Source organism: Phacochoerus africanus, chromosome 5, assembly GCF_016906955.1.
Source record: "Phacochoerus africanus isolate WHEZ1 chromosome 5, ROS_Pafr_v1, whole genome shotgun sequence".
In the NCBI taxonomy this organism is placed as follows: domain Eukaryota; kingdom Metazoa; phylum Chordata; class Mammalia; order Artiodactyla; family Suidae; genus Phacochoerus; species Phacochoerus africanus.
In genome coordinates, this window is record NC_062548.1 from 102236392 (window position 1) to 102261579 (window position 25188).

General features: G+C 39.9%; 1 protein-coding gene across 8 annotated transcripts in view; it reads right to left on the bottom strand.

Annotated features, from left to right (window-relative positions):
- MTA3 (metastasis associated 1 family member 3) overlaps positions 1 to 25188 on the bottom strand; it is a 229128-nt gene that overhangs the window by 109506 nt on the left and 94434 nt on the right. For all 8 annotated transcript variants that reach the window (XM_047782189.1, XM_047782188.1, XM_047782186.1 and 5 more), the window contains exon 4: positions 11199 to 11325. In XM_047782189.1, the coding sequence (XP_047638145.1) occupies positions 11199 to 11325 (127 nt within the window). The remainder of the gene's footprint in view (positions 1 to 11198; positions 11326 to 25188) is intronic.

The window sequence follows — 25188 nt, forward strand, 5'->3', positions numbered from 1 at the left end:
CCTTTCTCCACTACATCGCAACAGTGCCTTCATCAATTATCAAGCTGTACCATATATGTGAGCCTGTTCAGGCTTTTCTACTCAGTCCCACTGGTTTATTTCTCAATCCGCCCACCAGTACTGCCTACATTAATTATTACAACTGAACAAGTGTCTTAATATCAAATTATATATATATATATATGCCTCTAACATTTTTGTTCTTCAAAACTGATATTATCAATGGTTTTCAAACTTTTTGGTTTCAAGATCCCCTGATCTTGATTATATCTATCAATATTTACCATGTTAGGGAGTTCCCGTCGTGGCGCAGTGGTTAACGAATCCGACTAGGAACCATAAGGTTGCGGGTTCGGTCCCTGGCCTTGCTCAGTGGGTTAACAATCCAGCGTTGCCGTGAGCTGTGGTGTAGGTCGCAGACGTGGCTTGGATACCACGTTGCTGTGGCTGTGGTGTAGGCCGGTGGCTACAGCTCCAATTCGACCCCTAGCCTGGGAACCTCCATATGCCGGGGGAAGTGGCCCTTGAAAAGGCAAAAAGACAAAAAAAAATTTACCATGTTAGAAATGAAAAATGATTTAAAAACTTATCTCTTGGAATAGACCGTGATGGAAGGTAATATAAGAAAAGGAACACATATGAGTGTATGACTAGATCACTGCTGTACAGCAGAAACTGGCACAACACTATAAATCAACTATACTTTAATTTTTAAAAGTAATAAAAATTTAACATTAATTTAAATAAAAATAAACATTTTACATTAGCAAATATTTGTTATGAATAATTACTATATTTTCCACCAAAAAATGAGAATGTGGCATTGTTTTACATCTTTGCAAATCTCTTCAATGCCTGGCTTAGTAGACAACTAGGTTTTCACATGAGCAGTTTACTTCATTTTCAAATAACATCCATCAAATACATCTAAATAACTATAGTCAACAGAATACACATTCTTCTCAAGTGCACATGGAACATTCTCTAAGATAAATAACTATAGTTCGGAGTTCCCTTCACAGCCTAGCAGTAAGGAACCCAACCAGAACCCATGACGATGTGGGTTTGATCCTTGGCCTCACTCAGTGGGTTATGGATCCGGTATTGCCGTGAGCTATGGTGTAGGTCACAGACGTGGCTCAGATCCCAAGTTGCTGTGGCTGTGGTGTAGGCCATTGGCTATAGCTCTAATTTGACCCCCAGCCTGGGAACTTCCGTATGCCATGGGTGTGGCCCTAAAAAGACAATAAACAAACACAGTTCATCTCTCAGTGGTTAGTTCAGGTAAAAATGGTGTTCCATGAAAAAGGTAGCCAGTTCAGTTCACATTTCAAATGAGCCCGTGAGCTTTTTCTCAAGATGACCATCCCAATTCCATATACAGTAAAGATTTACACATACTTCCCATTTCAGCACACAGAAACATTAAAAAGATGTGTGATTTCTTTTTTTTCTTCCAGTTTTATTGAGGTATAATTGACATACAGTGCTATATAAGTTTAAGGGGTACGACATAACAATGTGACTTAAGTACATCATAAAATGAAGATGTGTAACCTCCTGACACAAGGGAGAGGAGAGGGCTGCACAATGTTCAGTATACTGAATGCCACTGAATTATACCCTGTATACAATGGTTAATTTGATATTGTATGAGTTATTCCTCCTTTTAAAAAGAAAGGCAGTTGAGATTTATTAAAAGAAATAAATTGTACAGTTTTGCCAAGAATATTCTTATGTGGAATTTGTCTCTTTCCCCCCCCTTTTCTCTCTTTCCCCTTCTCTTTTTAAGTGCAAATGCATACGACTAATTTTTAAAAAGTTAGTGATACTGACTTTTCTCCTGCTAAGGTGCCAGCCATTTACCTACCTTGATTTTGCACATGACTTTTCATTTGCAAAATCAACACAGGGAAAAGGCAAATAAGAACTTACCATTGTTATGAAAATAGTTTTGATTTCTTCTAAATGGGTCTAGGGATACACTCAGGAGTATACAAAATAGGCTTTGAAAACTTGTTTTCACTGATCTTAGTCCTTTCCATTCCCATAAATTTTGGAATCAGCTTTTCTATTTACTAGAGAGAGAGAGAGAGAGAGAACCCTGCTAAGCTCTTCTTTGTAATTACACTGAATCTTTGGATCAATTTGGGAAAAACTGACATATTGTCAGGCATTTACATGTTTATGTGTTTAATTCCTCTAGCAATACTGGTAGTTTTTGTGTAGAGTTTTTCACATCTTTCCCCCTTTTGTAGATATCTTTTTTTAGATTTATTCCTAGATGTCTGATACTTTTTAATGATAGTATAAATGCTATCTTTTTAGTTTTCTAATTGACCCCTCTTGACACCATATACATAACACAGATTTCAATACAAAAGGTGAAACACTAAAACTTCAAGAAAACACAGACTATCTTCATGATCTTGGAATCTTCGCCCATTCCAAGACAGTGACACTGGGACTGGTTTCTGAATGAGCACTCTGTCTGAGTAACAAAGTGTTCTTCCTCTAGATTCATCCTGCTCCTTCGTATATATATATATGTCTGTTAATGTCTCAATAATGGAATTTTTCCAGACTTTATTTGAACTGTCCTCCTCCCCTTCTCCTGCTGTTCCATCATTCATTTTGCAACCATACTCTCACATATTTAAAAACAAGCCAATGAACCTAGAAAGAGCAAAGATGACAACAGAGGCACTGAAGAGTAAGCACTACTTAATAAGACAGGAAGCTGCACATAGCAGTATAGCTCCTCTGCCATTCCAAGTAAATGCCAACAATGCGTGGCCCAATGCAATGAATGCATATAAGGTTAGAAAAGAAAAACACTGAACACATAGCAAAATGTCAGTGCTGCTGGGTGGAGTGAGTGTGTGTGTGTGACGAAGAGTATGTGTCTGTGTCTTTTTTTTGTAATTTCCTCATTTCAACAATAAAATACTATTATTTCACCATCAGAAAATAAACAAAAGGTTTCTTTTTAAATTTTAATATGCAGTGATGTTAACAAAACAGCAAAACGGAGATATTCATAATATATTGCAGTGGGAATAGAAATTGACAAAATAATTCTTGAAGGAAATCTGGCATTTTTGCAATAAACACATCTGAAAAATGTACCCCTAAATTGGAAACAGGTCTTCTGTCAAATGGTAATAGTAGCTAATGTTACTACTTAACTACTACTGGTGAAGGAAGAATAAAGAAGAGTTCACTTTTTAGTAGACTTCCATTTATTCTGTCTTCATCAAAACCAGCCAGGATGTCAGGCAAGGCAGGGTAATTAAAATGAACGAAAAATAGCATTTTCCCTCTCTAATGTCCAAATGTGCAAATTTTTAAATAATATTTTTCTACAATATATCTAATGTGTTTTCATTTCAGAAAAAATGGAAATATAGAAAAGCCATGAAAATGAAAAGTGAAAGCTTACATTCTGATATTAAAACTTTTGTGATGCAGATTAATCCTTATGAATGAAAATGATCTCATTTACTCTCAAAAAAAATCATTAACTAAAAATAAAACAATTCTGCGATAAACGTATCAGTATACATATTTCTACATACTTGTATGAGAACCTCTACAAGATAAAATAAAAAATGTGGAATTGCTGGGTCAAAGGATACACACACATTAAAATTTGATTTTTCTGATTATACTAATACTCGAATCTTTGATGAGTTCTCTATTTCCCCACCCTTATCAACAATGGGTGTTAAGGAGTTCCCGTCGTGGCACAGTGGTTAACGAATCCAACTAGGAACCATGAGGTTGCGGGTTCAGTCCCTGCCCTTGCTCAGTGGGTTAACGATCCGGCGTTGCCGTGAGCTGTGGTGTAGGTTGCAGACGCAGCTCGGATCCCGCGTTGCTGTGGCTCTGGCGTAGGACGGTGGCTGCAGCTCTGATTAGACACCTAGCCTGGGAACCTCCATATGCCGCGGGGAGCGGCCCAAGAAATGGCAAAAAGACAAAAAAAAAAAATGGGTGTTAAGAACTATAGTGGGAGTTCCCTGGTGGCCTTGTGGTTAGAATTTGGCACACTCACCACTGCAGCCTGGGTTCAACCTCTGGTCTGGGGACTGAGATCCCACATCAAGCCATTGCCCAAAAAAAGGAGCAGGGAAGGAGACAACAACTATAGTATTCTGTCCCCTAAATACCTCTTGTTGGTTAAACACTTCCATTTCTCCCTTTCTCATGGTTGCTGTATATGGCTCATAAATTCATTGTGTTTGGTGATGAATAACACGTATACAAAAGAGACTTCCTGGAGTTCCCATCATGGCTCAGTGGTTAATGAATCTGACTAGGAACCATGAGGTTGCAGGTTCGATCCCTGGCCTTGCTCAGTGGGTTAAGGATCCAGCGTTGCCGTGAGCTGTGGTGTAGTTTGCAGACGCGGCTCAGATCCCGCTGGGTTAAGGATCCAGCGTTGCTGTGGCTGTGGTGTAGGCTGGCTGCTACAGCTCTGATTCAACCCCTAGCCTGGGAACCTCCATATGCCACAGGATCGGCCCTGGAAATGGCAAAAAGACAAAAAAAAAAAAGAGAGAGAGAGAGAGAGAGAGAGAGACTTCCTTTGTGCAGCCTAGACCTCAATGGAAAACCTTGATGTTGACTCTAAGTCATTCTCCCTCGGAGTCCTAAGCAACCTGTAACTCAATATATTAATCTTTAATTCTCAATCTCAAACTTCATTTAAGGTCAGCAATAATTGAGAGGAGATTATTCTACTATCTATTGCTGACTTTTGTTTCCTTAAAGAACAAAAATAATACAAAAACTACAAAAGCTTCAAATTCTGACTACCTTGGGTACCAGAGCAGGCAGGAAAAAGAAAAAAAAGATACTGAATTTCTAGAATCTTATACTCTAGATGTTTGACCTGAAGAATCTAGATAAGTTAAACACAAAACCCAAGATTTTTATAAGCTGCTCAACTCTTCTGAGTGAAGAAAGCTCCTCATTTTGGAGGTGAGGAGACAATGTAGAAGCAACACTGCATCACTTAAACCAAGAAAAGTTCACTGTGAGCTAGAGCTGCAAGCAGCATTCCATGGAGCAGTAATGGTGACTATGGTGATGATGATTACAATCTGGAACACCAACCTGAAGCCCTCTGCCATTAAGAGACTGCTTGAACACTATGTCCACCTATGTCTTTAAGACCTATTCTACTACTGACATTAAATTTAGGTTCTGGGAGGAGTTCCCGCTATGGCACAGTGGGTTAAGACTCCAACTGCAGCTGCATGGGTCTCTGCAGAGGAGGGAGTTATCTGACCTAGCACAGTGGGTTAAGGATCCAGCATTGCTGTACCTGTGGCTCAGGTTCAATCCCTGGCCCAAGAACTTCCATGTGCCATGGGCGTGGCCATAGAATTTTAAAAAAAAAAAATTTTTTTTTTTTGGTTCTAGAAGAGTTTCAACAGACTTTTTTAAAAAGCATGGTCAAGGGTAAGCAATGAGGAACCAGGATCCTCACTGGTGATGCCCTTAGCAAGTGCGAGTTCTAACAACAACCACTCACTCCTCATAACCAGACTTGGAGAACAAACCACTCAGTCCAAATGCCACTGCCGTAGGACAAAGTGAGGCCAACAATCAACAGGTACCTGAGGAAATGCTTTTAAGACACAATGAAGCATAACTTCAAAGGCTGTGATCCAGATCCCAAGGTTGGCAAGCAGGAAAAGATTGGCTCTGTTTAAATATGACTAACTAGCTGCACCAGAGGCTGTGAAGAGGCATTAATCAACTACACATACAGGGCTGTAATTAGCAGCTTTTAAAAAGCCAGGCTCTTTGTGTTCAAGACGAGAGAAAAAATGACACTAGACCACATATAAAACACATCCATAAACTTAGGCACCCAATCAAGTAGGTAGTTCCCTATATCTCCAACACTGTGTAATAATTAGTATAGTTTATATGCCTAAATCAGGCATTTTTGTTGTTGTTTTCATTTTTTAGGGCCATACCTGTGGCTTATGGAATTCCCAGACTAGGGGTCGAATCGGAGCTACAGCTGCCAGCCTAAGCCACAGTCACAGGAGCTTGGGATCTGAGCATCGTCCGCAACCTACACCACAGCTCAGGGCAACGCTGGATCCGCAACCCACTGAGTGAGGCCAGGGATCAAATCTCAATCCTCACATATACTAGTCAGATTTGTTTCCACTGCATCACAACTGGAACTCTGCTTAAGTCAGTATTAATTTCATTCTGCCCATTTGACTTGAGTAAATAGAAAAATGATGGAGAAAAAATAGAAAATCAAAGAACCTACCTATTCAACAAGCTACTGAACAGTTTGCTTCCTGTCTCTGAGGCTTTTAACACTTAATCATGTATATATCATAATTTGTATATTTGCAGGCACATAATTTGGATACAAATTTTTTTCTTTTTTTTAGGGCTGCACCTGAAGCATGTGGAGGTTCCCAGGCTAGGGGTCTAATCAGAGGTACAGCTGCTGGCCTACACCACAGCCACAGCAACACCAGATCCAAGCCGAGTCTGCAACCCACACCACAGCTCACAACAATGCCAGATCCTTAACCCACTGAGCAAGGCCAGGGATCAAACCCACGTCTTCGTGGATTCTAGTCAGATTCCTTTTTGCTGAGCCACGACAGGAACGCCCTGGATTCAATTTCTGAATCCTGCCATTTAAAAGCTGTGAGACTGACACATTATTTAACCTGTTTGTGCTTCAGTCTCCTCATCTGTTAAATGGGGATAATAACAGGACCTACATCACAAAGATTAAATAAATTACATGTAGAGCAAATTGGAATAACACCTATCACAGAGGTTTAATAAATGTCACAATTTTTAAAAGCCAAGTTCAATAAACATTGGCTCTATATAACTGAATACAGTATTTTACATATACAATACACACACACACACTGTGACAGGTCTAGCAGCTGGCATAATAATAAATTTTACAGTGCATGCAGCATATGATCTGTTATTAATGGCCTAAAGCACAATGCATGAAGCATACTCTTCTCCTCTTCCCCCTAAAAAAATGTTCCAAAGGAATTCTCATGTTCAAATCCTACCTATCTCACAAATAAGAGGTGAATCACTGATTCTACTCAGAACTGTACCAGTCATATTTGTTCTTTCCCAGTGGAATCACAAGAAAGAGCTGCCTCCCTGCCACTTTGAGAAGTTTGTAGCATCCAGTAAAGATTATAGCTCACAAACTACAAAGGACCTCAGGGATGCCTCAGTCAGGTTTTCTCCTCTATTCCATACATCACCAGTGAAATTCTGGGCACTTGATAAAGTCCCTGAGAATAAAAAGCCAGCATTTATCAAATTACCCCTCTTTGCTGCCAAAGAACAATGGGGCTTCAGTAATTTTCTCCCGTTAAAGCACAAATAGATAGGGCACAACTTCAACATTAGCAAAATGTCAAGATCGCTCCAACATGCACTTGTTCTCAGCAGCATGAGGGCTGGTTAGCACGGCTTCGTGCTTTGGCCAAAGAATTTTGCCCCTAATTCCGTTCAGCTGTTTCAAAATGAGAGCCACAGATGAGAAAATATGGCTCTGCACTACTCCCCCTCAACTTGGAGAACAACAACAACAAAAAAAACAAAAACCCAAAAAATAAAAACCTCAACAGTCTACATCTCTTCCTCATAATTCAAAAGAACTGCAACCTGGCAAACTTCTTAAGTTTACAAGCTGGGGGCCTTGCTGAATTTAACAAGCAGTTAGTAAACTCCCTAATTGAGAATATACTTGGGAAATGTGTTCAACGTGATTGAATGATCATGTATTCTATGTGATTTCTATGTTCAACAAAGGGATGTCTTGATAATTACATTTCAATATACTCTCTCAGTCCTTATGGAAGATGAAAAATACATTGCTAGTTTTTCCATTCCAAGCAATCTGTTAAAGGAAACCAACATTACTTATAAACAGATTCCAAGCTATCAGAAGGGTAAATTAAAAATATACTTGCGTATTCTGGATACATTTTTAAAACCATTTGTCAGATTCTTGTTCTGGCAAGAGTCTTATGACTGGCCACATAACTTCTTGAGCTTAAAATGAATCTTTATATTCTAGCCTCTTCCAATTAAATAATAAATGCATGTGGCTCTTTAGCATTTATTAGTTACATACATCTTTAAGAAAATTACAAAATATGTTTTCATGTTTCATCTCTTTGAGCAAAAAGATATCAGAATTTCTTTTTTCCCTATTTTTTCAGGGATAACTTGAGCCTCCTCAATGATATTTCTTGAAATATCCTTATTTGTTGTTAAAATGACTGTTCCCACATTACTGGCCTGCTTATCTTTTCTAGCAAAGGACCTAAGTCACACAGAACATACTAACTCGAGCCAATTCAAACAGTGTCCCCTAAAAAAACTAAATCAAGCAATGACATGATGTTAACTATTGAGGAGGATCAAGTTATCTCTGAAAATATTTGGAGAAAAAGGAATTATGGTATCTCTGTCATACATTTCCTGCCTTCAAAGATCTCTGTCTCCATTTCTTCTCTGCTTTTTTTCTTTTTTGGTCTTTTTTAGGGTGCACCCACAGCACATGGAGACTCCCACGCTAGGGGTACAAGAGGAGCTGTAGCTGCCGGCCTATGCCACAGCCAGGCAGGATCCAAGCTGAGTCTGTGACCTGCACCACAGTTCTCCACAACACCGGATCCTTAACCCACTGAGCAAGACCAGGGATCAAACCTGTGTCCTTGTGGATACTAGTCAGGTTTATTTACCAATGAGCTACGACAGGAACTCCTCTGTGTGCATTTCAGAAAAGAGAAGTATGCACAAAGGTCCCAGGAGTTGGAGTGTGTGTGTGTTATAAGGACCAAACCAGAGCTTTATGAAGTCTCCAAACCTTTCTGAGCCCAAAAAAGACAGACTTAAATACCAACATTCAGAGCTAAAGAAGAGGGGCCAATTTTTGCAAATAAACAATTAGTATGTTTTACTTCCATATACAAATAGCTTTTAAGATAATCATGACTAGTAAATAGCCAAATAAAAGAAGTAAAGATTGTGAACAGGAGCTCCCACTGTGGCACAACAGGATCGTCTTGGGAGCACTGAGAGGCAGGTTCAATCCCCATCATGGCACAGTGGATGTGGTGCTGCCACAACTGCAGCTTACGTCACGACTGCAGCTCAGATCTGATCCCTGATCAGATATGCAGGAGCTCCATATGCCACGGGGCAGCCAAAAATAAAAAAAAAAAAGTCTTAGAGTTCCTGTTGTGACTGAGTGGTAACAAAATCGACTAGTATCCATGAGGACTGGGGTTTGAGTCTAGCCTCGCTAAGGGGGTTAAGGATCTGGTATTGCCATGAGCTGTGGTGTAGGTCACAGACGCAGCTCAGATCCTGAGTTGCTGTGGCTGTGGTGTAGGCCAGCAGCTACAGCTCTGATTCAACCCCTACACTGGGAATCTCCATATGCCACAGGTGTGGCCCTAAAAAGCAAAAACAAACACTATAAAAAGATGGTGAGCAAAAGCTGAAGGAATTTGTTTTGTTTTGTTTTTTCAGCTGCAACTGAGGCATGCGTAAATTCCCAGGCCAGGGATCGAATCTGAGCCAGAGCCAGAGCCACAATCGCAGCAACGCCAGATTCTTAACCCACTGCACCAGGCCAGGAATGGAACCAGTGCCACCACAGAGACGAACCAGATCATTAATCCCCTGCGCCACAGCAAGATCTCCCTGAAGGGTAATTTTTCTTGTGAGGGGACAAAAACACTGAATCCCCGATACCCACCACCCTGGACACATGCTACTCTCTACACACATCTATGCTCACCTGTTCCCTTTACCTGAAACATACCCCCCCAGTCTCTTGAAGGCTGAGTAAATGCCAACTCCTTCTGCAGTTTTCCCTTTGAGTTCAAACATTTTGTTATACCTATTACAGACAGCACTGAGAAAGAGCTCAAACATATCTGTGCTTAAATCTTACTCCTTCCAGATCATAAAAGACCTCCACCATGCTCCCAAAACCACAAACCAGGGACTAGATTCCTCTTTTACATCTATTAACACATAAGAGATACAAGTGAGTGAGTTACAAAGAATACAGTTTTCATTCCAGAGGTCCTCCAAATATACAAAGCCTTATAGAGTTCCCTTGTGGTGCAGCAGGTTAAGAATCTGGTGTTGTCATGGCAGCAGCTCAGATTGCTACTGTGGCATGGGTTCGATCCCTGGTCTAGGAATTTGCACATGCCATGGGCACGACCGAAAAATTAAAAAATACAAGCTTTAGGAGTTGCTATTGTGGCTCAGCGGAAACAAATCTGACTTGGAACCATGAAGTTGCAAGTCCAATCCCTGGCCTCACTGAGTGGGTTAAGGATCCGGTGTTGCTGTGATGTAGGTCGCAGACATGGCTTAGATCTGGCATTGCTGTGTCTGTGGTGTAGCCCGGCAGCTGTAGCTCCAGTTGGATGCCTAGCTTGGGAACCTCCATATGCCGAGGGTGCAGCCCTAAAAAGATAAAACAAAACAAGACAAATACAAGCTTTGTATCCTACAAGGTTGAAAGACCTGCCTGGGAACCAGATCTTGAGCTCTAGTTTTTGGATTCTAATGACTAGATAATTTTCTAGGAATCTAGAGAAGACCAGCATTTCCCCAAATGGTGTCTACTAGGCACTGTTTCTGAGGGATGTTAACAGATACTTAAACAAATTAAGCATCTGGATTAAACCAAAGCTAACATGGTTACTTTACTGCAGAACATTTGCAGGGCTTTAAAATGTTAATACAAACTATACATTTCTAAGATAAGCTTACATAATGAAGAGCAAGACTGTGGGGAGGATTGTTCCAGTTTAGCTTTGCTTCGTTTTTTTCAAGCATGCACCTACAGCATATGGAAGTTCTTGGGCTAGAGGTTGAATCAGAGCTGCGGCTGAGGCCTACGTCACAGCCACACCAGTACTGGATCCAAGCCACACTACCTGCAACCTACACCACAGCTTGGGGCAACATGGGATCCTGAACCCACTGAGCGAGGCCAGGGATCAAACCTGCGTCCTCACAGAGAGACAAGTCCTTAACCTGCTGGAACCACAATGGGAACTGATGGTTTGTTTGCTTTTTTTCCAATAGGCACAATATTACTGAGTACTTCAAATCAACTTCTAAAAGATTCTTACCTGATATGTGTTGCAGGCAGAGATTCATATTGGCGTGACAAAAAGAGTTCCCTATGTTTCAACTGATGTTTCTGTTTATCGGTCAAGTCAGCCTCAATCGTTGTTTCAGATTCTTCCTCAACTTCTTCTACAAATAAAATTCAAAAAATTCATTACAAAGTTCATTTTCTATTTGGTTATTAAAGTAGATTAAATCACCCTTGCATTCAATATTTTCTTCCAACTAATTTTAAATTTACATATTTAATTTGAATTACAACCATAAAGCTACCCAGGCCTCAAAAGAAGAAGGGAGTTCCCATCGTGAAACAGCAGAAACGAATCTGACTAGTATCCACAAGGACGCAGGTTCAATCCCTATCCCCGCTCAGTGGGTTAAGGATCCATCATTGCTGTGGGTTATGGTTTAAGTCACAGATGTGGGTCAGATGTGGTGTCGCTGTGGCTGTGGTGTAGGCCAGCAGCTGCAGCTCCAATTCAACCCTTAGCCTAGGAACCTCCATATGCCCTAAAAACCAAAACAAACAAACAAAAAAAGAACTTCAATTTTTAAATGGCTGAACATATGCAAATATCTCCTCTTCCCCCATGAAACCACACCAAAATAACATCTCAATGACAATGAAGCAACAATGGAAAAAAGATCTTCAATAACAACAACAAAAATTTTAGCAGACGTGTACAATTAAAAAAAAAAAAAATGGCACACCTATCCAAGGGAAGGCTATGACAATCTCTATGCATACAGAGGGATGCCCTGGAGAAGGCAGACTCAGAGCATGTACTGAATTAGCCCTTGAAGATACCAAGTATTGTGAGAACGAAGAGTGGGGTGAGAGCAAAAAAGGAGGAAGGGGTTGAAAGTCTATCTATAAGATAGTAACAGAATCCCAGAATACTCCATATAAAGAGTATATAATCAGAAAACAAGAAATAGTATAACACATTTTAAATTTGATAACACAAATAAAAAATTAATAGAAGGCTTAGAACATAATGCTAATGAAATCTCCCAGAAATAAAAGATAACTAAAATCGAAAAAATTAAATAATTAAACAATGAACATGGTCCAATATCCCTCTAAAAAAAGTTCCAGGAAGAAAACAGATTCTTTTACCTCTTTTGGGGGGGGCAGGGAGGATGAGGGAAGACCTATCAAAAAATGATTCAAGAAAATTTCCCTTTACTAAGTATCCAGTGAGACTTGAGCATCCAGACAGAATTCCCAGCACACTTTATTCTTTTTAAGTGATAGCAAGAGAAGATCATAAATGTTTACAGGAAGTTTAGGCACAGGCCAAGAAACTACAGTCAGAGTGGAATCACAAAAGAACAGCAACACTGTGTGCGAAGACGGTCGAGCAATGCCATTCAAGAGGAAAAACCATATTCGACCTAGAAGTGCATAAACTGTCAAGTCTGAAAGTAGAGTTAAGATTTATAGTTCTTCCCTGAACAATGTGAGTTTGAACTTCACAGGTCCACTTATACGTGGACTTTTTTTCAATAAATATAGTATATTGGAAAATTTTTTTGGAGGTTTAAAACAATTTGAAAAAATTTGCAGATGAACCATGTAGCTTAGAAATATCCGAGAAACTAAAAAAGGTATGCCATGAATTCATAAAATATATGCAGATACTAGCCTATCCTTACATGGGTAATTTTTAATAAAAAAAATTAATCCCGTGCTAATTTGCTTACTGTTTTATAACTTTACTTTCAAGAATTACATTATCATTATCATTCATTATGTTATAGTGCCTCTCTCTTGTAATTGAAAAAACTGCTTATCAGCCTATAATCAGAGATAAGCGGTTTTTTAAAAGTGTAACAATGTTTCCAATAGTATATTATGAATATGACTGTAAAACTGCATGCAACAATTTTTTTTTTTTTTTTTGCTATTTCTTGGGCCGCTCCCGCGGCATATGGAGGTTCCCAGGCTAGGGGTCAAATCAGAGCTGCAGCTGCCGGTCACAGCCACAGCAACTTGGGATCCGAGCTGTGTCTGTGACCTACACCACAGCGCCAGATCCTTAACCCACTGCGTGAGGCCAGTGATTGAACCCACGTCCTCATGGATACTAGTAGGGTTGGTTAACCACTGAGCCATGACGGGAACTTCCACATTTTTTTTCATTTTTAATGTCTAATGTTAGTAATACAGATAACATCCACAGTGCTTTGTATTGTATAAGGCAATATTGATGTAGGTAGTGACAGATGACTCACTTATAATCAGATAACAAAATTATGGTATCAAACTGTAAATGTATTTTCTCTTATGATTTCAATATTTTCTTTTCTCTAACTTACTTACTAATCCATATAACATACAAAATATGTGTTAATCAACTGTCTATGCTATGGATAAAGGCTTCCAGTCAATAGTAGGCAATCAGTTAAGTTTTGGGGGACATGCAGATTTCCAACTGTGCAGGAAGTCAGGGCGCCAACCCCTGAATTACTCAAGGGACAACTGTATTAGGCACCCAAAAGAGGCACTACTCAAGGTGCTGGAGGCAATCAGTAAGCAAAGAAGTTTCTACTAAGAAGAAACAATTCAAAGCAACTGCCTTTGGGAAGCAGGACTGGAAGGAAAGGCCAGAAAAAAGGAGACAAGGCTTTTACCTGAGAATTTTTCGAAACACTATACTTAGTTTTCTTTTTTTTTTCTTTTTTTTTTGTCTTTTGACTTTTTTGTTGTCGTTGTTGTTGCTATTTCTTGGGCCGCTCCTTCGGCATATGGAGGTTCCCAGGCTAGGGGTCCAATCGGAGCTGTAGCCACCGGCCTACGCCAGAGCCACAGCAACGCGGGATCCGAGCCGCGTCTGCAACCTACACCACAGCTCACGGCAACGCCGGATCGTTAACCCACTGAGCAAGGGCAGGGACCGAACCCGCAACCTCATGGTTCCTAGTCGGATTCGTTAACCACTGCGCCACGACGGGAACTCCTTAGTATTCTTTTTAAAGGGAAAAAAAACGACTGGATGTCACTTACAGATCTAGTTCCAAATCATTTTAGATGGAGTTCCCGTCGTGGCGCAGTGGTTAACGAATCCGACTAGGAACCATGAGGTTGCGGGTTCGGTCCCTGCCCTTGCTCAGTGGGTTAACGATCCGGCGTTGCCGTGAGCTGTGTGGTGTAGGTTGCAGACGCGGCTCGGATCCCTCGTTGCTGTGGCTCTGGCGTAGGCCGGTGGCTGCAGCTCCAATTAGACCCCTAGCCTGGGAACCTCCATATGCCACGGGAGTGGCCCAAGAAATAGCAACAACAACAACAACAACAAAAAGGCAAAAAAAAAGACAAATCATTTTAGATAAAAAATTTTTATAAATATACCTACAGAGGCTCACAGATCCTCTGCAGCCTTACCTGAACCAGATCAGACTGTGAAGCTGTGGGAACAGCAGGAGCACTGAGAACTCAGAGTCAAGGAGGAGGTAGGTGGCTGGCTTCTCACTCAGGAAATGAAGCCCAAGGTTAGGCCTCAGAGGTCTTAATTTTTGGACATTGACTGGCAACTCAGGCACACAGAGCAACACATTTATATTCTTCATAATTCTTACAAATTTCTTACATATGGAACCAAAACCACAAAAGAGCTTTTATCATATGTGACATCCTAGTTGTAGTTCTTTTGAATTGTATGAAGGCAATGAATGAGCTAAATGTCAGCTCTTTTCTACCTTCAAACTTTTAAAATTCTGAATTGAAAATGAATCTGTAAAAATTAGAAACTGAGAAATTCCCATTGTGCTTCAGCGGTAATGAACACAACTAATATCCATGAGGATGCGGGTTCTATCCCTGACCCTGCTCAGTGGGTTAAGGACCCGGTGTTGCCATGAGCTGTGTGTGGTATAGGTTGAAGATGTGGCTTGGATCCTGTGTTGCTGTGGCTGTGGTATAGGCCAGCAGCTGCAGCTCCGATTCAACCCCTAGCCTGAGAACCTCCATATGCCGCGGGTACAGCCCTAAAAAGAAAAATAAATAAATAAATAAAACATAAAAATTAGAAACTGATTTAGAAAACAGCTCATCTAGCTCAAAAACAGAACGTGACTTAAAATTCCTTGAATGTTCTTTATAATGAAATACTCAAAGTGAAATACAGCACTAAAAGAACCATTTACTTGCAAGTCTAATAACATTTCACCAGTGGAAATCAATGAAGTTATTGCTGCATTGGCACTATTAGCACCAGCAAATATCACATACAAAATTGTACTCTTTACCTAATTAGGATTTGACAAACTGTTGTTCCATAAAACACAGCTAGCTGAATTCTAATGTGTACCCTATAGAGCTAACAGCAACAAGCTCTACAAATAATGGTAACAACAGCAAATCTTATTTTCTTGTACAACCTCTTGATATAGGTGAAAAGGAATAAAATCTCTGAATTTCAACACAATCAAACACAGAAATCATAATAGTGTCTGAAACTCTTTTTTTCTTTTTTGTCTTTTTTTTTTCTGTCTTTTCTAGAGCTGCATTTGTGGCATATGGAGGTTCCTAGGCTAGGGGTCTAATCGGAGCTGTAGCTGCCAGCCTACGCCAGAGCCACAGCAACACAGGATCTGAGCTGCGTCTGCGACTACACCACAGCTCACGGCAATGCAAGATCCTTAACCCACTGAGCAAGACCAGGGATGGAACCCGCAACCTCATGGTTCCTAGTTGGATTCATTAACCACTGAACCACGACGGGAACTCCTGAAACTCTTTTTTTCAAGTTTGTAAGTTAAATTTCATTTAAATATTTGTATAAACCTTACTGGCTTCTGAACAAGAGTGATTCCCATGCCATTAACATCCTGAAAACGTTAAACAACCACAATGACAAAAACGGGCAATTAGACAATGAAAAATTTAAAAAGACCAAATATAACTATCATCATCAAAAATCATGGTAATATATTTATATTATGAATTTAATACTTTTGTATTTTATATATAATTGGAAAAATTATGGTAATATATTTACATTATGATTTTTTTAACCAAACTTGGTGAAACATCAAATTTGCTGCCTTCTAGAAGTTATTGAAGCAGAAGTCCCATACAAATAGTGCAGTGATAGAAGAATTATTTACTGCACTTTCTTTGAGATTGAGTTTTTTAGCAATAGGTCACTAGGGGTATGAACAGGAGAAAGAATACAGAAGGACGCTCTACAAAGGGATTGCATGAAGTTTTAAGGAGCAATATAAACATCACTATACTTAACTGAGATGTGCTTTGGCAATATGTGGCATTCAATGCATGACCCAACAAGACTCTCACAAATTTCAGTTTTAGGCTACAGGATGAAAGAATCCATGGCCCAAGAGCTCAGCAAAGGCTAACTACCATGCAGGCTGAGGGGATGGGGTAAGGCTGTCCAAGAAGCAGGGCTGAGAGAAGAACTCAAAGTAGCTGAGTAATCCGAAACACTAGAGCATCCAGGTATAGGATAAAGATCAGTTTCAGCAGCAGGTTACAACCAGGAACTCAGGCAAAGCTTTAGAGATTGGGCATGTGATATATAATTGGACCAGAATAGGCAACTGATGGTTTAGGAAGCTGAGCAACAAGAGACAGAATCCAGGGAAGGTAAAGTCATTATTGATTGTAGGTACTTGACCTGAATTGGGTATTTCTCAGAAGAGATCAAAATTATAATCTCTACATGGTAGGTAGAATAGAGGGGGGAGAGCAGGCAGAAGGAGGGTTCTCCACAGGCTATTCTCAAACAAACTTAGGTCTCTGTTTTAATCAACTATCAACCAACACTGATAAGATGTAAGACGGTAGAGACCATACAGAAAAGCAAGTAGTTAAACAGTTGTCTATAGATGCATTTAACTAGCACCCAAATGTTTGAAGGCATATTACTGGAGTGAAAATAGCTCAGCATTGATGCAACTCAAGTCTGCCTGGTAAGAAAAAAAAAACCCTCAGAAAAGGAACAAGTAAATTGAGTAAAAATTAGAAGGATTTTAATGACAATTGTGATTTTAGGGAACTATCTGAATGAAAAGAAAGAAAAAGTTTGTCAGTCTAGAGGCAAATGATGGATAAATGAACATCAATGATAGCAATGAACAATGTGAATGCAATGAAAAATTCAACTCTAAGAAAATTTCATTTACAATAGCACCAAAAGGAAAAAATACTGATGAATATATTTAACAAATGATAAAACTTGTATACTAAAACCTACAAGACATTTTTTGCAAAAAAATTAAAGACTTAAAGGTAAAACTATGTTCACAGATTAGAAGATTTAATACCGTTAAGATGGAAATGCTTCCTAAATTTATCTATGAATTTAATACAACCCCTACCAAATTTCCAACTGCCTTTTTCACAAAAATTGGCAAATTAATCCTAAAATTCATATGGACATGTAAGCGACCAGAATAGCCAGAATTATTTTGAAAAAGCACTAATGTGATAGGATTCACATTTCCAGATTTCAAAGCTCACATCAAAACTACAGAAACCAAGGAGTTCCCACTGTGGTGCAGTGGGTTAAGAATCTAACTGCAGTGGCTGGCGTCAATCTGGAGGCAAAGGTTTGATCCCTGGCCTGGCACAGTGAGTTAAAGGATCCAGCACTGCTGCAGTTGCAGCTCAGACTTAATCCCTTGCCTGGGGAGCGTCCATATGCCTCAGGTGCGGCCATTAAAAAAAAAAAAAAAAAAAACCTACAACAAGCAAGACTATGTGACACTGGCTTAAGGATAGGCATAGATTAATTGAATATAACTGGGAGTCGAGAAGTACGCCCATACATTTATGATTAAATGATTCTGGATAAGGGTGCCAAGACAATTCATTTAGGGAATGAATAGACTTTTCTACAAACGCTGCTAAGAACTGGATATCCACATGCGATGAATAAAGCTGGACCCTCACACCACGTACAAAAATCAATTCAAAATGGATCACAGATCTAAAACTTAAATAAAATGATTAGAATAAAATATAGGTGTAGGAGTTCCCTGGTGGTCTAGTAGCTAAGGACCCATTGTTGTCACTACTGTGGCTCAGGTGACTGCTATGGCTCAGGTGCGATCCCTGGCCTAAGTACTTCTGCATGCTGTGAGTGCAACCAAAGAAATAAAAAATTTTAAATAAATAAATAAAACACAGGTGTAACTCTTCGTGAGACTTAGGCTGGGCAACAGTTTCTTCAACTATGGCATCCCTAATGAAATCAGAAGCAACCAAAGAAAAAAAATAGATAAATTAGAATATTAACTACTCAGCCATAAAAAAGGACAAAATAATGCCATTTGCAACAACATGGATGGAACTAGAGACTCTCATACTGAGTGAAGTGAGTCAGAAAGAGAAAGACAAATACCATATGATACCGCTTATATGTGGAGTCTAAAATACGGCACAAATGATCTATTTACAAAACAAACAGATTATGGACATGAAGGACAGACTTGTGTTTGCCAGGTAGGGGGAGAAAGTGGGATGGATTGGGAGATTGGGTTAGTAGATGCAAACTAGTGCATCTGGAGTGGATAAGCAATGAGATCCTACTGCATAGCACAGGGAACTATATCCAATCACTTGTGATGGAACAGGATGGAGGATAACGTGAAAAAAGAATACATATATGTATTTATACATATCTGGGTCACTTTGCCATACAGCAGAAATCAATAGAACATTATAAATCAACTATATTAAAAAATTTTAAGAATATTAAAATTTTTGTGCTTAAAAGGATACTCTTAAGAAAGCAGAGACAACCCATAGAAAGGGAGAACATATTTGCAAATCATGTATCTCATGAGGGTCTAGTATCTAGAATACATAAAAAACTCTTAAAACTCAACAACAAAAAGACAACTCAATTAAATAATGAGCAAAAGATTTAAAAAGACATTTCTCCAAGAAGACATACAAAGAAGCAATAAGTACATGAAAAGCTGTTCAACATTATTAGTCACTAGGAAAATGCAAATCAAAACTACAATGAAGAGAAAGACAAATATCCTATGACATCACTTATATGTGGAATCTAAACTACGATTCAAATGAACTTATTGGCAAAAGAGAAACAGACTCACACACACAGAAAACAAATTTGTGTTTACCAAAGGGGAAAGGCAGGGGAGGGTAAATTAGGAGTTTGGGATGAACAGATACATACTGCAGCATATAAAATAGACAAGCACTGCTATATATAAACAATAAATATAAGGACCTACTGTACGGAACAGGGAACTATACTCATCATCTTGTAATAACCTATAATGGAAAAAAATCTGATAAATCTGAAAAATAATATGAATATATATTCATATATATATGAATATATTTGCTGTGCACTTGAAACTAACACAACATTGTAAATCAACTCTACGTCAATAAAATAAATGAATAAAATATAAAATGTAAAAAAACTATACTAAGGTTTTTTACATTGACTAGAATGACTATAATCAAAAAGATAATAAGCAAAAATGTCGAGAAATTGTAATCTTTGTGCATTACTGTTGGGAATGTCAAACTGTACAGCTGCATTGTAAAACAGTTCAACAGCTCCTCAAATTGCTAAAAGCCAGTCCATTCTTAGGTATATACCCAAGAGAACTGAAAACATATCAACATGAAACTTATAAATAAATGTTTATAGTAGCATTATTTATAACTGCCAAAAAGTGGAAACAACCCAAATGTCTGACAAATGGATAAACAAATGTAGTATATCCATATAATGGGATATTTATCATTTGGCCATAAAGAGGAATGAAGGGCTGATTCATGCTGCGACATGGATGAACTTGGAGATATTATACTAAATGAAACATTACAAAAGTGAAAAACACAAAGCCAAATATTTTATGATTCCATTTATAAGAAAAACCCAGAACAGGCAAATCCACAGACAGGAAGTAAACTGGTGGCTGCCATATGAGTGAAGGGGGAGTAAAGGAGTGACTGTTAATGGGTACAGGGTTTCTTTTTAGAGTGATAAAAATGTCCTGGAATTAGGAGTTCCTGTCGTGGCGCAGTGGTTGACCAATCCGACTAGGAACCATGAGGTTGCGGGGTCGGTTCCTGCCCTTGCTCAGTGGGTTGACGATCCGGCGTTGCCGTGAACTGTGGTGTAGGTTGCAGACGCGGCTCGGATCCCGCGTTGCTGTGGCTCTGGCGTAGGCCGGTGGCTACAGCTCCGATTCAACCCCTAGCCTGGGAACCTCCATATGCCGCGGGAGCGGCCCAAGAAATAGCAAAAAGACCAAAAAAAAAGGTCCTGGAATTAAATAGCAATGGTCGTTACATAAATCTATGAATATTCTAAAAACCACTGAATTGTATGCTTTTTTTTTTTTTTGTCTTTTTGGCATTTCTTGGGCCGCTGCCAGCGCATGTGGAGATTTCAGGCTAGGGGTCTAATCGGAGCTGTAGCTGCCAGCCTGCACCAGAGCCACAGCAACGTGGGATCCGAGCTGCCTCTGCAACCTACACCACAGCTCATGGCAACGCTGGATCCTCAACCCACTGAGCAAGGCCAGGGATCGAACCTGCAACCTCATGGTTCCTAGTCAGATTCGTTAACCACTGCGCCACGACGGGAACTCCTGTATGCCTTTTAAAGGGGTAAATTACATATGGCCTTTGAATTATATCAAAAAGAAGACAAGCTAAACCTGAAATAAGGGGGGCAAGTGAAATGCAAAAGGTCAAAAGAAGAATGGATAAATTTCAGTAGAGCTAAGTAATGGAATTCTATTCAGCAGCTAAAAATTAATGTGTGAAACCACATACCAACATGGATAGATCACAAAAGCGTGATACTGATAAAGAAAACAATCTGTAGGCATTCCCATCGTGGCGCAGTGGTTAACGAATCCAACTAGGAACCATGAGGTTGCGGGTTCGATCCCTGACCTTGCTCAGTGGGTTAAGGATCTGGCATTGCCATGAGCTGTGGTGTAGGTTGCAGACTCAGCTCGGATCCCACATTGCCGTGGCTCTGGCACAGGCCAGTGGCTTACAGCTCCAATTAGACCCCTAGCCTGAGAACCACCATATGCCGCGGGAGCGGCCCTAGAAAAGGCAAAAAGACAAAAACAAACAACAAAAACTATGAATGTAATAAAATTCATTATTATAAAAAACTATATAGATAAATACACATCTATATAGCAAAAAATATAAATACACGAACAGAAAAAACACATCCAGGTTGAGACAGTAATTCACATACAGGGAAACCAGAAAGGCAGTGGGGTTGGGAAGAGATGCACAGAACACTATAAGAATCTGAAGCAAATATGTATATCATAATAAGGGAGGACAAAGTTGACTGGTAGGTTCATAATTACATTATTCTCTCTTTTCTGCTTCTTAAATACTTCAAAATAAAAAATGAATAGGGGAGTTCCCGTCGTGGCGCAGTGGTTAATGAATCCAACTAGGAACCATGAGGTTGCGGGTTCGATCCCTGCCCTTGCTCAGTGGGTTAACGATCCGGCATTGCCGTGAGCTGTGGTATAGGTTGCAGATGCGGCTCGGATCTTGCGTTGCTGTGGCTCTGGCGTAGGCCGATGGCTACAGCTCCTCCGATGTGACCCCTAGCCTGGGAACCTCCATATGCTGCAGGAGCGGCCCAAGAAATGGCAAAAAGACCAAAAAAAAAAAAAAACACAAATAGAACTCAATGGAAAAAAAAAATTTTTTTCCTTTTTTTTTTCTTTTTTTGGGCTGCGCCCACAGCATATTAAAGTTCCCAGGCTAGAGGTCAAATTGAGCTACAGCTGCCAGCCTACACCACAGCCACAGTAACACCAGATCCAAGCCGCATCTGCGACCTACACCACAGCTCAAGGCAACTCCAGATCCTTAAACTACTGAGAGAGGCTAGGGATCGAACCTGAAACCTCATGGTTCCTAGTTGGACTCATTTCTGTTGCACCACAACGGGAACTCCCGAAAAATACTTCTTTTGCCTGTAACTAAACTCTATTCCATGTTAAACTGTATTTTTCCTTAATGAGACAGCTACCAGAGTTGATAATCATTTTTTTACCTATATCTTCCTTCTCTCCATATCTTTGTATCACACTGCCAAAATAAAAATTTCAACTGGCATTCCGTATAACATTAATTTCTGAAATATATACAAATAAATACACATTATTATAAATATACAAATAAAATTTGAGTTTGAAGATTTAAAAAGGGAGGGAAACAAAAGAGAAAAGTGGCCCGTCTTGGGAGATCCAAAACAGGAAAGAACTAAAAGTCAATGTTTCTATAAGGGAATACATGAGACAAATAGGGAGAATACTGGAGTGGATGAAAAGTTACTAGAAGAAAGATGATCACATGTAAATTTGAAGAGTCTCTGAGATTTTGATACCTAATCCATGAGATTCTCACCAACCTCCAGGTGAAGGAGTCCCCTAATCTTTGCTACAAAGCAACACCCACGTAAGTTTAAGGTACTTGTCACAGTACGCTCTGCACTACAATCATGTGACTCACAGAATTCTTTGAAAACAAAGAAGGGTCAGGGAGTTCCCCTCATGGCTCAGCGGTTATCGAACTTGACTAGCATCCATGAGGACACGGTTCGATCCCTGGCCTTGCTCAGTGGGTTAAGGATCCAGTGTTGCCGAGAGCTGTGGTGTAGGCTGGTGGGTACAGCTCTGATTGGACCCCTAGCCTGAGAATCTCCATGTGCTGCTGGTGTGGCCCTAAAAAGACAAAAAAAGAAAAGAAAAGAAAACAAAGAAGGGTCATTTCTCTTCTATCAATGCTGTTTTCCTCATGGGGTAAAAGTGGTGGACCCTCAAGAAATGCTCACAGTAAATCAGCTGAGAATTTATCAGTAACACCCAAATCAGCTGCTGTGAAGATAGACTCACAAAGTGATGACAAACACTCCACAGAGTAACCACCAAAAGTTTACCGGAGGAGTTTCCCATTGTGGCTCAGCAGGTTAAGAACCCGGCATAGAGTCAGTGAGGATGAGGGTTCCATCCCTGGCCTTACTTAGTGGCTTAAGGATCCAGCGTTGCCTAAAGCTGCAGTGAAGATTGCATACATGGCTTAGATGTGGCTGTAGCATAGGCTGGCAGCTCCAGCTCCAATTCGACCTCTAGCCTGGGAACTTCCATATGCCACAGGTGTATGGAAGCAAAACAAAACAAAAAAAGCAAAACAAAAACAACAACAAAAAAATTTTTCTGGCAGAATACTTGTGCCAGCTGTTCTCAAGCATTTTAATCTCAGGAGCCCTTTATACTCTTCAATCCCATCAAGTTTAGTTTTACATGGGTTACATCTACCAATTAAAATGAAGAAATTTTAATTTATTTAGTCTCGTTAGAGCCACACCCGCAGCCTATGGAGGTTCCCAGGCTAAAGGTCTAATTGGAGCTGTAGCCACTGGCCTGCACCACAGTCACAGCAACGACAGATCCAAGCCTTGTCTTTGACTTAACACCACAGTTCACAGCAATGCCAGATCCTTTACCCGCTGAGCAAGGCCAGGGATCGAACCCGCAACCTCACGGTTACTAGTTGGATCTGTTTCTGCTGCACCACGATGGGAACTCCAAGAAATGTTTAAAACACAGGAAATCAGAAACACAATGCATTATCATGAGTGATGATGTCATCGCATGTCATACAGGCTAGAAAAACCACTATATACTCATGAGAGAATCAGAAGGACAATCAAATGACAGCTTAGCGTTATCATGAAAACTGCTTCCACCACAAGAAAAATTGACTTACACAAAAGAAATATTAAAGTCTAACCTGAGAAGAAACACAAGAACTGGCTGAAGCAAGGGTTTTTTAATTTATTGAGTTTCAGAAACCTGTCACAGAAATTTTATCTTCACATTGTGAGATACAATGACTCATAAGTTGTTCTACAGCAAGTTAGGATCCCATCAGAAATTTAAGCTATTTCTGCTTTACATTTATTTATTCCAAGAACACTGCATCTGGCAAAGGCTGCCCAATCTTATAATATATTCAAAGTCCATCTGGAATTTTATGCAGCCTTAACATGCCACCATGCATTTTTCCACTTGCTATCAATTTTAAAACTTAAAAAAAAAAAAAAAGAATTTAGAAGTAACCGAATTTTCCAGCACCACAAGACTACCATTCTCTCCCATTCATTACAGACAAAGCAGCCAGCATTCTCCTACAACACAACTTATTTCTCCCTTGCTTTGATTAAAAGAAAAAAAAAAGCCTCATGGTTTATAGATCTTCTAATGTTCTGCCCTGCCATATGTTTCACCTACTTCCCCCAACAACCACACTCCGCTCCGGTGGGGGGCGGGGGGGAGAAAAGAAAATGTACTGATGTGCCTGCCAACGTGTTCTAGAGATATCTGTGAGGAAGACATAAAAGTCCTGCCCTGATAAAGATTACAGATGATCCAGAATTACAGATAAGAATATATACTTCCAAGTGTGGTAAGAATTATAAGAGTATATAGGGTACTCTAGAAATATTACAGAGGAAACTAATGCAGCCTGAGAGGCCAGCTGGGCTTTCTCTGAAGAAACATAGTTTAAGATGAGACCTGAAGGATAAAAGAGGGAGAAGTGAGGGGGCCCTCACTCTTTTGACTAGAGCTCACAACCACCAGATAAGGCTGGCCCAGGTCCTTATCTGTACTTGGGCTTGGCTTGAACCTTGTGAATTTCCTGCTTTTACCTTCACATCCTGCTGACTAAATCAGCTGAGAGCCTCACTTAAGGTGACTGGAACTGTCCTGGTTTTAAAATCCAAAGTCCTATGTTCAGAGAACCCCTTAGTCCTAGGCAAACCAGGACGGCTGGTCACCCTAGCCCTCATATTACTAAACCTAAGAATTACGTTTGGGCCTACTAAAAGAAAACTTCTGGTCCTATAATGGCTAAACTTGAAAAAATGGAAAATGCCAAGTCTCATCAAGAATGTGGCCTGACTAGAATTCACACACATTGACAGA